This window comes from Ictalurus furcatus, chromosome 14, assembly GCF_023375685.1.
Source record: "Ictalurus furcatus strain D&B chromosome 14, Billie_1.0, whole genome shotgun sequence".
Taxonomy (NCBI): Eukaryota; Metazoa; Chordata; class Actinopteri; order Siluriformes; family Ictaluridae; genus Ictalurus; species Ictalurus furcatus.
Window position 1 is genome coordinate 15,876,470 of NC_071268.1, and position 13,346 is coordinate 15,889,815.

Here is a 13,346-nt window from a genome sequence, read left to right on the forward strand (position 1 = left end):
ACATCTAATTTAAACATAATACCTACCAAAGAAATATGCAAAAATACAGTATGACATACTGTAAATTACATTAATTTATTCATATTCCTACATTAAGGCGCAAGCCAAAAAATATTGAAAAGCTTTATTCTGCATTTGTACATTAAACAATTTATACAAGAATATGGAGTCCTAAACACTCAAATTTGATGTTTTAGTTGTTTTGTTTTTTTTGCCTTCAGTATGCATTTTTCATTTTACTTATGCACACCAAACCATTCATTTTCACTGCAGGGTAAAGCAAATGTATTCTCTTACATACAGTATCCTACATCGGCTTCAACTGTCTTGGGCTTTCAGAATAGATATTCTCACACGCTGTGTTTACTTCACAGTCATGTGCAATTTCTCCACGGGTGTTAAGCAAATGTTACACATAGCACCACAGTTAATCCACTCACACAATACAATGTGAACTGTAGAGAAAAATCGTTGATTGAATTCACCTGATCACGGTATGACACAAAATTCCCATCACAAGATTGGAATCTGGCATTTTAATTAAGTAACCAATCCAGCTGTTTGGATTCAGTTTTATGAAGTTCACTGAATTTTTAACCCACAATGAGAAGAAAAACCAAAACTTTGAAACCAGACTGATATCCAGGCTGATGTGTCTTTTCTTTGAGGCGTTTTATTTCAAGTTGAGTAGATATAAGTGGCATTAGGTAGCTTACAAAACGTAGTGTAAACACTTAAGGCAAACTCATCATCCCATGTTTTACTGAAGATTGCTCAAAAACATCTGCTCAGTGAGTATGTTCAGCAGCCCTTAAACAGCAAAATGGCATTTCCACAGAACAGTGACTCCTAAACAGGTTCACATACTGCCAGCTTTAAACCTTCATAACTTCACCCCTCGGATGTTCAGTATAAAAATTATATATAATTTTTGATTTTAGCCGATACACGCTGGATGTTTCACTGACAGCTCATGCAGAACTTAAGAAAAAATCTTAAGTAAAATATGTACATACCATGATCTGAATGTACATACCGTGATCTGAAAGAACAGAACTTCAACAAAATGTATAGCTTCAGCATTCATGGTGTGCAAATGACTACAATACAATACAGTTCCTTCCAAAAGTATTGGAACAGCAAGGCAAATTCTTTTGTTTGCTGTATACACTGAAGACATTTGGCTCAAAAGATGAATGTGAGATGCTGGATCATAATTTCAGCTTTCGTTTCCTTTTTTTTAACATCTAGATGTGTTAAACATCTTAGACCAACCACTTTTTGGGGGAGCAAAAGTATTGGAACGGATAGTCTTAAAGTAAATAAGATTCGATATTTGGATGCATAGCCCTTGCTTGCAATAACTGCATCAAGCCGGCGACCCACTGACATCTCCAAACCATTGCGTTCGTTTGTGGTGATACTTTTCCAGGCTTGCACCACAGCTTCTTTCAGTTGTTTATTTTGGGAGGTTTCTTCCTTCAGTCTCCTCTTCAGGAGGTAAATACATGCTCATTTGGGTTGAGGTCTGGTGATTGACTTGGCCAGTCCAAAACCCTCCACTTTTCTTCTTGATGAATTCTCTGTTGTGTTGGCAGTGTGTTTTGGGTCATTATCTTGCTGCATGATGAAGTTCCTCCCAATTAGATTGGATGCATCTCTCAGTAAATTGGAAGACAGATTTTTTCTGTAGACTTCTGAATTCATGCTGCTGCAACCATCATGAGTTACATCATCAATAAAGATTAGTGAGCCTTTTCCAGAAGCAGTCATGCAAGTCCAAGCCATGACACTACCTCCACCATGCTTCACTGATGAGCTTGTACATTTTGGATTATGAGCAGATCAAATTTTTCTCCACACTTTGCCCTTTCCATTACCTTGATAGAGGTTAATCTTGGTTCCAGAACGTTTGTGGCTCATCTCTGTATTTCTCGAATTCCAATCTGGCCTACTGATCCTTACTGCTGACGAGTGGTTTGCATCTTGTGGTATGACCTGTATATTTCTGCTCTCAAAGTCTTCTTCAAAGAGTAGATCGTGATACCTTCACCCCTGCCTGGTGGAAGTTGTCATTCCTAGAAAAAATGTCATTTTTAGGTATAAATCAGGATAAAAAAGAATATTTTTTTAAATGCTTTATTACCTTGTCAACCTAAAGTACTTGTAAGCTCAGACATTTCACAATCATCTAAGTTTAAATAGGCAAATGTAAAAGCACAGCCATAATCATATCTGAGAGATCTACCTTATCAGTATCATAGCAACATAAGAATAAGAATACAGTCATGGGTGTGTTGTCCACCTCAGGCAGAGGACACTGTTTCTTCACACCAGACCATTACTCAAAAATAAGGGACACACCTTCAACTGACGATTTACAATATGCAACGTCACTTGAACGCACAATGCATGGATTACTTGGACAAACACATAAGACGCACAAAAGAGAACATTCAAAGGATTGTGCCACACACATTTCATTTAAGAAGGTGCTGGATTTATTATCCTGATCTGTGAGAAATATTATGCAATGGGAACAGTAAAGATACAAACTGCTATTCATGCACCTGCTGAACTACACTATGGCCAAAAGTTTGTGGACACCTGGCCATTACACCCATATGTTGAGTTCCCACAAACTCTTACCACAAAGTTGGACACCTTTGGGATGAACTGGTATGCAGACTGCACTCCAGGCCTCCTTGCCCGACATCAGTTCCTGACCTCACTAATGCTTTTATGGCTGAATGGGAAAATCCCCACGGCCATGCTCCAAAATCTAGTGGAAAGCCTTTGCAGAAGAGTGGAGGTTAATATAACAATAGAGGGGGACTAAATCTGGAATGGGATGTTCCTAAAGCACATATGGGTGTGATGGTCAAGTGTCCACATACTTTTGGCCATATAGTGTAAGAATATTAAAAGAGTGAATGGGCTATTAGCCATTACAGCATACCAGACTCATTTAAATTTTGAACACCCTGTTGTGAGAGAGTAAAGTCTAGCATTAAGGACACTGTAACAAGGTAGCAAATCAATAACAACCTTAATTAACTGTTACACACAGAAACAGTGAAGCTATACTACTAGTAGTAATAAGGCTGTTGAGACCAGTATCGATGCAGCACTTTTCTGCTCTTTATTTTCCTTGTTAAGCAAGTGATCAGGCATGGCATTAAACATTTAATTAGACATAGTGTGAGAAAAGAGCAACACAGAAAGCAGACATGCACTGATCAAAAATGGCATCAAGCTACGTCCAGTTTTACCATTTAAAGGTTTCTCTGTCTGGGATGTAGAGGATAACATGTGGTTAATCACCAGCTTATTGATTATTGATTCAAAAGATCTTTGACAAATAGGACACTACATATAAACTGTAACCTAATTGCTCCATGCCTCATTTATACCCGTGCCATTTAGACAGCTGTATTTGGATGCAGATTCTGTGTGATAACCAGACGAATATGTCTTCTCATATGACTTTTCTTTCATTCTTTCTCTCTCAGAGTAAAGAGAGCATAGATCTGCTAGCGTGTACTCAAGAAGTGTCCGAGAAGATCAAGACCAAGTGGACCAGTCCAGATGTAAGTGGGCCAGACTATTAATTTTATATTGCGAGGTGGGGTCATAATTCATTTAAACCATTCTGTCCTTCTTTGAGAAAATATTTTATTTATTTATTTATTTTTAATTTCTCTTAAATTTGGAGGCACTCCAAGATGCACTTTCTAATTACTTTCTTCCCAAACCATGCCAAAACCGAGTACTGGCCAAGTTTATGATTCGAAACAATAAAAATATAGGTGTTGTTTAAAGGTTATGTAATGGACATGTATCCCAGTTATTCTCAAGCCCATTATATTTGGACACAAGCCCTACAATAAGCAGTTATAATGAAGGTAAAAGCTAAAAAACAGTTTCAGTGGGCTGATCCCCATGTCAGGATGAAATTGGGCAAAAAAAACAACATATAAGTATGCTACCCTTTCACAGTATCCAACACTTACAAAAGGACCTAAAACTATCTTAATTGGTAGAATATATATATATTTTTTTACAGTTTTAAACGATATGGAAGCTGGATCCATTGGCAAATACTGCTATAGATAATTGCTATGTTTCAAATCCTGTTATAACTATCTTGTATCTTTTTGTTGTTGTCTGTTCGCTAGTTGTAGCTTTACATGCTGTCTCTCTTAAAAAATAGAATTTTTTAAAAGACTTTACCTGGTTAAAATAAAGGTTAAATAAATAAAACAAATACAGAGTTTGTATAAAAAGTTTGCTTTGAAGATCAATGTGGTATTTAGCCAGAAATTCATTAGCTCGTAAAAGCCCTAGACAAAGCATGTGTGTTATTATCTCTTTATTCCACAGCGTTGAATTCTCAAATGTGATTGGTCAGAAGGTGCTGATTAAATTTCTATAACAGCAGTTCTGACAGTAGTTCCAGCTACAAGGCAAATCTCATGTGTAAAATACGCTATTGTTTCTATAGTAACAACTTACACAGAGACTTGTATGGTGGATGCTCCACGTAAACAGGTTAAACTTACGTAATTGTTGATATGTTGAAGTTTTCTGAGGAGATTTTAGCATTTATTTAGCATGTTGAAATTAGTCTCCAGTGTTGACATGTTACGTTTTCCAACATGGGGAAAGTCTTCAGGATGGAGGGCTTTGCCGTTTCTCACTAACATGACAAGCTGCATCTTTTTGCCTTATTAACATCAGTAGAAAGAAAAAAGAGAAGCTGCTGAGGGGAACGACATGTTATAGTTGTTATAAGTGATAACAGGAACGAACGTGTTTCGGACATGTTCCACAGCATTAAACGCAACTATAAATGGATAAAACGTATGAAGTGCCTTTGATTAATGAACTGTAATCAGTGGCAAATTACTGTGAGAAGTGATACCTTTCAGGATGTGCTGCTAGTTGAAAATAATCAGCTTCAGACTGGTAAAGAGCATCACACCACTATGTCATTGATTATTTTCTTATTGCTTTGTTCCTTCAGAGACATCCTCCACTAACATTACTTCACAGAAATTTGCCTGGAAATTATACTGTATAATCTAAATAGTATTATATAATACTCCAGTTAGCTCTGTATACATCTCACATTTTGTCACCACCTGTATTTTTAACAACATACATTTAACTCTCTCTCCATGCTGGAAATGGAAATCACAAGTGTGAATGGTGTGTCTTTAGTCTCACATGCTCCTTAGTCTCAAGAAATTCAGGAACAGTGAGGATTATAAAAGAGTTGTATAATGTATAAGGTTAATTTGAACAGCTTGTGAAAAGGTACTATCATTAACTGGTGGTGTTCTCCCAGAATGCTGTTGAATATTATCATGCTGAAATTCAGCTTTGATTCTCGAGACATCAGAAGCCTTTTTTTTTTCCTCCTCTGCCTTTCCCTTTTCTTCCTGTCCTTCTGTATTTCTCTTGATCATATCTTTTTTTTGCCCTTTTTCTCTTTCAGGCTTATTTACACCAACCAATGCATACACACACTAATAGCAACTGCCTCTTCATTTTATAAGCTGGTCTTTTTTCTGCTCAGCTTAGCCCAGTTCTTAGTAGAGTAAGAGGCTCTGTGTGCATTAGGAGCTTACAAGAGCTTAAACCCAACCTTTTGAGTTTAGAAAATGTTAATAATTAAATAATTTCAAGGGAATATAAGTGCACTCATGGTTAAAGTGGGGGGTAAAGGTAGTTTTGATGCATTCGGTTAAAAAAACAAGAATAGATGAAAATCTTTTGATATAGTCTGTTTGTAGTATTGACCATTCGGCAGGCAAGTGTTATTGTTTTATAAAGTATAAAAGAGCTTATGAAGGTGCAATATGCAGAGGTTATTTGTTATGACACTACTTTAGCAGTAAAAGCAGGTGGGAGCATGTAAGATGTTTCAAATTTGCATTTGTATGTCTAGATTTTTTTGCTCAGTATAAGTGTAGGCATGTTTGCGTGCATTTATCTATCTTATGCCTTTTTTTAATTGCCAATAGCTTTTACTCAAGCAAAGTGTTACTTAATACAAAGAAAATACAGTTTTGGGTAACTTTATAAGAGCAGTTTGTAATTTTTAATTCCTCTGGTGGCTCCGAAGGAAATTACAGTTGTAATAAAAATAACACTGAAAGCGCCTACCCTTTCCCCAAATTAAACGCTGTTGAAAGTATGTATGTGCTACTTTGGCTGAGGGCGGAAATTATTTTATGGCCTCAAAATGACAAACAAGTCAGAAATGAAGAAACTAATCAAATCCTCTACATGTAAATATTGTGAATCACAGTTTGTGTACATTATAGGTCATTAGAGGCCCATTTTAATGCACAGCTTCTCCAATCCTCTTTCCAAAACATCCAAATAAATATAGGGCATAATTTTATAAGATATCATTCTCAGGGCATGTTAGCTCATTAATGTGCTTGTTTAATTACGGATGTTGCCTCAGGGGTTATGTCTCTGGACCTCCGTGTCTGCCAGTTTAAATCTCAGTCTTCCTGTGGGACTATGGTGTGCTATTTGACGAAAGTGTAGGAAGTATTTATATATATATATATATACTCATCCATGGAGACAAGTTTAGCATAATACATGCAGCATAGTGTGTTCTCTGTCTTCTTTTATTTCTGTCTTATTCTTATTCTTATTCTGTTTTATTTCGTCTCCAGCAGGGATTTTGTGCTTATTTTAAAATGTTAAAAAATTTCATACAGGGATCACATAAGACCGACAGATGTTCAGCATATGTAATCAGTACGTATCATACTCGCCCTTTCTTTTCCTATGTGTGTTTAGTGTCTTTAACGAAGGCCACTGATTCATTATTGAAATGAGAACACATGTGCTTCACAGATCTGCCAGACTGTTTTATTACAACATTACAAAATCTATATGGAAATATAAAAATTTCAGCAGGGAAGCCAAGAACTGTAAGAATCATGGTGCAGTCTGACCAGTCCTCTTTCTCTCTCTGTGCCTCGTTCTACTCTACTAGCTACTTCAATCATTCAGGGCTTGAAGTCATTAAAGTACTTCTTTTGCATTTACACTCAGTGGTGAAAAGAGCTTTCTCTCTCTCCCTCTCTCTTTCTCTCTCTCTCTCTCTCTCTCTCTCTCTCTCTCTCTCTCTCTCATTCTGTTTTGAGTTACCATGTAATTTCAGCACTCTGATTACAGATTACAGCCACAGAGAAATGCCAATAGCAGGGAGAGAGAAAGTGAAAGAAATCTTCCTGGAAAAAGCACTCACTTGGACAGGGGCCATCACTCTTGGTGAGGTGACGGCCATTTCAAAGCCATTTGGTGTTAATGTGCCTCTAATGTGTTTCTCCCATTGACCGCTCTTTGTAGTCAGTATTTCTGTTCTGGAATAGATTATGCACTGTCACTGAAGATCTATAGCTATTTCTGATACCCCTTTTACCATAGAGACAGTATCATTATAGGTTCACAGACCCAGCAATCCTTTTAAGAAGCCCATGTTTCCCTCGGTTGCACAGCAGAACCCCTACATAATCAGACGTGTGAGCTTAATAACTTAAATGTCATTAGAAACATGGTGTATTTTATTTTTGGATATTTGAGTATGTATTTTAGAGCTGCAACAACTAATTGATAATAACGTTTACTCATTGTCCCAAATGACGTACTATACACTTACACTATGTACTATGTACTCTACCACCTAGTGTATGAATTTTAGAAGGGTAGTATTGTCTCAAATGGAACACTAGCGATTTTTTACTAAATACAAGTATCATCATACTCGATGGCACATGACATCAAACGCACGTAATGCGACACTGCTAGCTTTAGCGAATACCCAGAGTCAATTAAAATAAATTTCCTCAGTTTACTGTTTGTCAGCGTTGCCTTTTATGCCCAACATAACCTCAGTCACCATCAGATGGTGGCATAATTGTCAAGTAACAGCAGGAAAAAAGTGTGTGATCCACTAAGGCATGGGAGCATTTTATATTAAATGCCATGCCACGAAGAAGATTGTAAACATTAAAAAGCGGAGCCTGTGTGTTTATATATATATATATATATATATATATATATATATATATATATATATATAAAATACAGTATCTCACAAAAGTGAGTACACCCCTCATATTTTTGTAAATATTTGATTATATCTTTTAATGTGACAACACTGAAGAAATGACACTTTGCTACAATGTAAAGTAGTGAGTGTACAGCTTGTGTAACAGTGTAAATTTGTTGTCCCCTCAAAATAGCTCAACACACAGCCATTAATGTCTAAACCGCTGGCAACAAAAGTGAGTATGAGTGCTGCCAGCATTGCTGCAGAGGTTGAAAAGATATAATCAAATATTTACAAAAATGTGAGGAGTGTACTCACTTTTGTGAGATACTGTATACGTATGTATATATGTATATATGTTAGTCATGTGAAAAAATACATAGGACATTTTTGGCTTTTTTGACATATTTGGACAAGCAAACATTTGATTAACAAAAAACAGATCAGTCACATGGTAAAAGTAAGTACACCCCTACATTTATCACACCTTCAAATCCATTAAATTAGAATCAGGAGTTGAAGATTGGGTGCCAGTGATTAGAACCTGCTTAGGGAGTGCAGGTGGAACCTTTCTTATTTATACCCCTCTCATCTAGTGTCTGATGTTACCCTTTGCTATTGAGGTCTGTGGTGTCATCATGCCAAGATCTAAAGAATTCTGTAAGGCCAATATATATATATAGGACAAACAGTTGTGTTAATGTAGAGTTTTAGTCTGAAGTTTATATTTGTAACATTCTGTTTGTGGATTTTATTTTAAATAAAAGAAGGTTTTTGTTATCCGATAATATAATAATAATTGGCTGATTATGAAAATAATCGGTTATGAAAATAATCGTTCGTTGCAGCCCTCTTTCAGCATAAGCACACTGACAACAGTTGTGCTCAAGATCTTTTAGCTATTTTTACTGAGTCTGCTAGATTTCAAGGTTTGTGGGCATTAGCAGTGTATCATTTGTGTAGTTCATTGCAACTATCAATAAAACTCTTATTTCTTCCTTCCACACACACTTCATTTTTGAATTTCTTTTTCTTCAACGTACATGTAGATCTCCAAAAGAGGTCATATTGCTGAGCTGTTGTCATGGCAACAATGACGCCTGTGATGACCGTAGTTCTTGGTTCTAAACCTGCAGCTCTTTAGTGCTGGAATTGAAATGATTTTGCTGGCTGAGAAAAACTGTGGAATGGCTGTAGGAATGGTGTAGAGTCACCAGCTCTGAAGCCAGCACCAGGACACGGTGTGGGTGAGCAATGTCTGTGTCACCTTGCAGATGCGCCTGCAAATCCATGAGTTCGGGCTCAGTGTAGATGGATTAAATCCTGTGCATCTGTTGCATTTCAGCCTTTCTGTGAGACTGAAGAATGTCTGATTGGGTGTCAGAGTTCATGATATAATCAGTTCTTCACCAACCTTCTGAGAAAGGGTACCATGCAGAGGAAGTTGGGGTGACCAGCCAGATGCTGTCCATAGCTCTTCATTTTAATCAGGCCAGCATGGAAGGGAAAGTGCAGATGATAGTCAAGGCTAGGCTCAAATAAATGACAGATGCCATAGACAGAACTACAAAGCGGTAACTAGAGGACACTCACTCATTGAGTTTGGTCATTTCCATGGTGTCTAGTCATGCATAGAACCTTCTTTGTTCCTGCTTTTAATTGACCTGCTCTCATCTCCTACAAGGAACAGGTTCTTAGTGTGTTTTTGGTTTCTCCAGTTATAGTTTTACTCCCAGTAATGAAACCTCCACTTGCTTGGACCCCTGTGTATATTGCTCTGTGTACAGTCATGTGCTAATCAGTACAGTTATATCTATTGTGATGATTGAGATAACCTTTTACCTTTGAGATCTCTCTTCTGTTATATAAGGTCAGAGTTTTGGTTAATGAAGATGGGCTTGTAACAAAGGAAAACTGGCCAAGCACTATTCACTTAGTAACAGATTTATCTTTAAAAAGAGGCAGAGCTACAGATTATATACTTTCTCTACTTCTGGCCACTTGTTGATGGATCATGCAGTCTTGATTGGTGGACTGCACTAGAGTTGGGGTGACCTGGTAGAACTGAATAAGGCCATTGGGCTTGTATTTGTTCCAGACGCTGAGTGTAAAATGACTGCCTGTCCTTCAGTTGTCTCGAGGCTAGCCTTGAATAAGTGATAGATGAGAGAGAGGTAGAAGAAGATTGTGAGTCAGTATGGTTATGAGAGGTTATGGCATGGTGCGTTAGCGGTAAAAGTATGGTTTCTAATTAATGATCGTAAACAGTTCCCGAAGGGAAGGTAGGAAATGGTTTTGAAGGGAGTACATGAAGCACTCAAGTGTTGAAACCTGAACAGATGGTGGAGGATGGTGGCACTCTAAGCCAAAATCCTCATTGTGAAATGGGATGTGAAAAACCTGACTAGCCACTATTAAAATGATAAGTTTGATCCCGCCAAGCACTATTAGGCTTTTTGCCGAAGCTCTGTCTCTGGACTGCCAGGCCCTCCATCATGTCACATCTTTATTGTTATCGCTTTCCTTCCTTCCTTTATTCACATACATTAGTCCTCAGCTCTTCCAGCTGTGCCTGTGCTCCATATTTCCACTTTGCAATTTTTATCATAGGGCCAAAATTAGATGTAGCTCATTTGGCAAGTCAGTGTCAATGTCTCCTCTAATTATCTTTTTCTCTATGATTTTATGTCATCTCTCTCTCTCTCTCTCTCTCTCTCTCTCTCTCTCTGTCTCTTTTCTGACTATCCCTCCACCCCATGTTAATTTCTCCAATGGTTTTCTTGGCTAGATGAGCCCAGACGAGCTAGAATGCTACGTGAACCAGCAGTTTGACGAGCTACAGAGGCTGGTGCGTCTGGAGGAGTGGCGCGTTCTTCACCTGGTAGACCTGAAGGAGGCCTTTTTGACAGCACACGCTGCAGAGAAGATTGCTGAGATCAGCGTTCACACTGAGAAACTGCAGGAGGAGATGGACTCAATCACACAGCAGCTGGGTGAGCTTGACCATGCTGAGCAAAATGGCGTAGCCCCAGCTGACCTGGCACCTCTGCTGGCAGGACAACCACGGCCGCATGGTGCTGCTCGTCTGGAACCAAGGCCTCTGGTAAGCAGCCATTCTCCAGAGCAGGGGGCTGAAGGTTAACAGAATGTTCACCAAAGTTAAGAAAAAGTACATTGGCGGCCAAAGGTTTGGCATTTGGAGGAGTTTTTGCTTGTGGTCTCTGTACAAAACTTAACCTCCTGGATTTTGGTACATTTTAAGAAATTTGTGTTAATGTTTCTAAAGTTTTCAGTCTTTCAGGTCTTTTTGGATGTCTAGTATAATACTACACATTGCATCCAAAACCGTTCAAAATATTTCAAGTAAAACACCCTTAGACTGCTTCAACCAGCCAGAGAAACCTTGAGGAAACTTATTTTCTAAATGTATTAATAGGTCAAGATAACTGGACTGGTGTGATTTTGAATGAGTTTTAACAACCAGCTAAACTAATGAAGCCTAACACACTTACCACTAGACATGCTTTTACTGTTATAATATTAAAGTAAATTTTTAATATACCTTCATTTCCTTTTCAGCAATAACTGTTTTAACAGTTGTAACAGTTAGCAAAAACATCTTGTGCCTGGGAAAAGAAAGCAATGCTTATAACTGTACACTTCATAGGGAACTTGAGCTTCACAGATTTCAGCTCTTAAAAAACCCATTGACATTTTTTAACAATATCAGTGACTGATTGCTACAGAGAAAGTAGGGGACTGGAAAAATGGTAAAATGATCTGTGCATTAGAAACTTGAAGAACTCACAATAGCCCTTCTATGCATGGCTCCTGAACACATACACAGTTTTCTTTATTCTGACGTATTCTGTTAGGAGGTCAATATTAATGGAAGCATTATTATGAACAATGGCTAAAGTGGTAGCAAAGAAAATCAGTTTGTGGGCTTGGTTAGTGTATTTATATAATTTTATTTACTTGAGTATTAGGCCAATAAAACTGTATAAATAGACTATTAAGTGTTCATTTTTCATTGAGCTGTTATTTATCACAACAATATCCATCCAGTATGAATGCAGCTTGAATGTAGCTTGAGCCAATCCATAAATTATTATTCTGTCTTCACCACAGAGGTCATTGCATTTATTAGGGAGACACACAAGGTTTCTGACAAATAATTGTGGGCTCATATTGTCGCTATGAAAAGAGAGTCTAAACATCTAATCTCTCCCCAGGCGTCAAGCCTAAAATTGGAAAATGTTTCCAAAATGTTTTCTCTGAACCCTGGTAATGTACTGAGCCAGTCCTCCTGAGTGTGCACTAAAATTCCTAAATGAGGTTGGAGGGCTGGAAGGAGGGGGTGTTTTGAAGGTCTTTAGATGTATGAGGCTATTAAAAGTGGTGGGGTGGTTTCTCAGGGCCACTGAAAGAAAGGAGGAGGAAGGAAGGTCTCAGCAAATCTAAGGAGGCTTATGAAGGGCAGTGGTGTAAGAATTCAGGACACACACACAGTTCTGAAGGCAGGAGGATTTACCACACACGCTCATAGACATACATGTGAAGGACAAGTGGTGTAGGCAGATTGTTGGTCCTCTGGATGTGTGCCAGCACTGAGTCTGACGTGAATCTACAGATATAACAACTGCACATATCAAGGTCATACACACACACTTACACAAATGAACATAGACACAAACTTATTCACATTTGTTTACACACATTAACACATTCTGCTGTGTGCCTTGTGAGTGCTCACATATATACACGGGCTTTTATTGCTAACAGAATTTAAATGATCCCTTCAGCTCATTGGTCAACACATGGGGAGAGAACAATTTTCCAGTAGCAGCAGTGAGAGCTAAATTGGGTGTATGTATGTGTGTGTGTGTGTGTGTGTGTGTGTGTGTGTGTGTGTGTGTGTGTGTGTGTGTCCTGCCCTGACTAATGGATGGAAGCTGGGAAATGGCCCTCCCTAGGTTAATTGAGATTGTAATTAAATGTCAATTGGTTTTCTGATTATTCTCTGTATATGATAAAGAGTCTCACACTAAGGAAGACACACACACACACACACACACACACACACACACACACACACACACACATTGCCGTATACATATACATTTATGTAAGTGAGAGAACTCAAAGGGTGAATTAGAGCTCACTTAATGTGTTAGTCTGCCACACATCTGGTTTAGACAGGATAAACACAGGATCCAGTATTAAACGTGGGCACGCACAAATCTCCTGCATTTTCAGCCTT

General features: G+C 38.0%; 1 protein-coding gene across 1 annotated transcript in view; it reads left to right on the top strand.

Moving 5' to 3' along the window:
• trim44 (tripartite motif containing 44) overlaps positions 1 to 13,346 on the top strand; it is a 66,112-nt gene that overhangs the window by 6,981 nt on the left and 45,785 nt on the right. The window contains exons 3-4 of the mRNA XM_053640828.1: positions 3,513 to 3,590; positions 10,872 to 11,186. Of these exons, the coding sequence (XP_053496803.1) occupies positions 3,513 to 3,590; positions 10,872 to 11,186 (393 nt within the window). The remainder of the gene's footprint in view (positions 1 to 3,512; positions 3,591 to 10,871; positions 11,187 to 13,346) is intronic.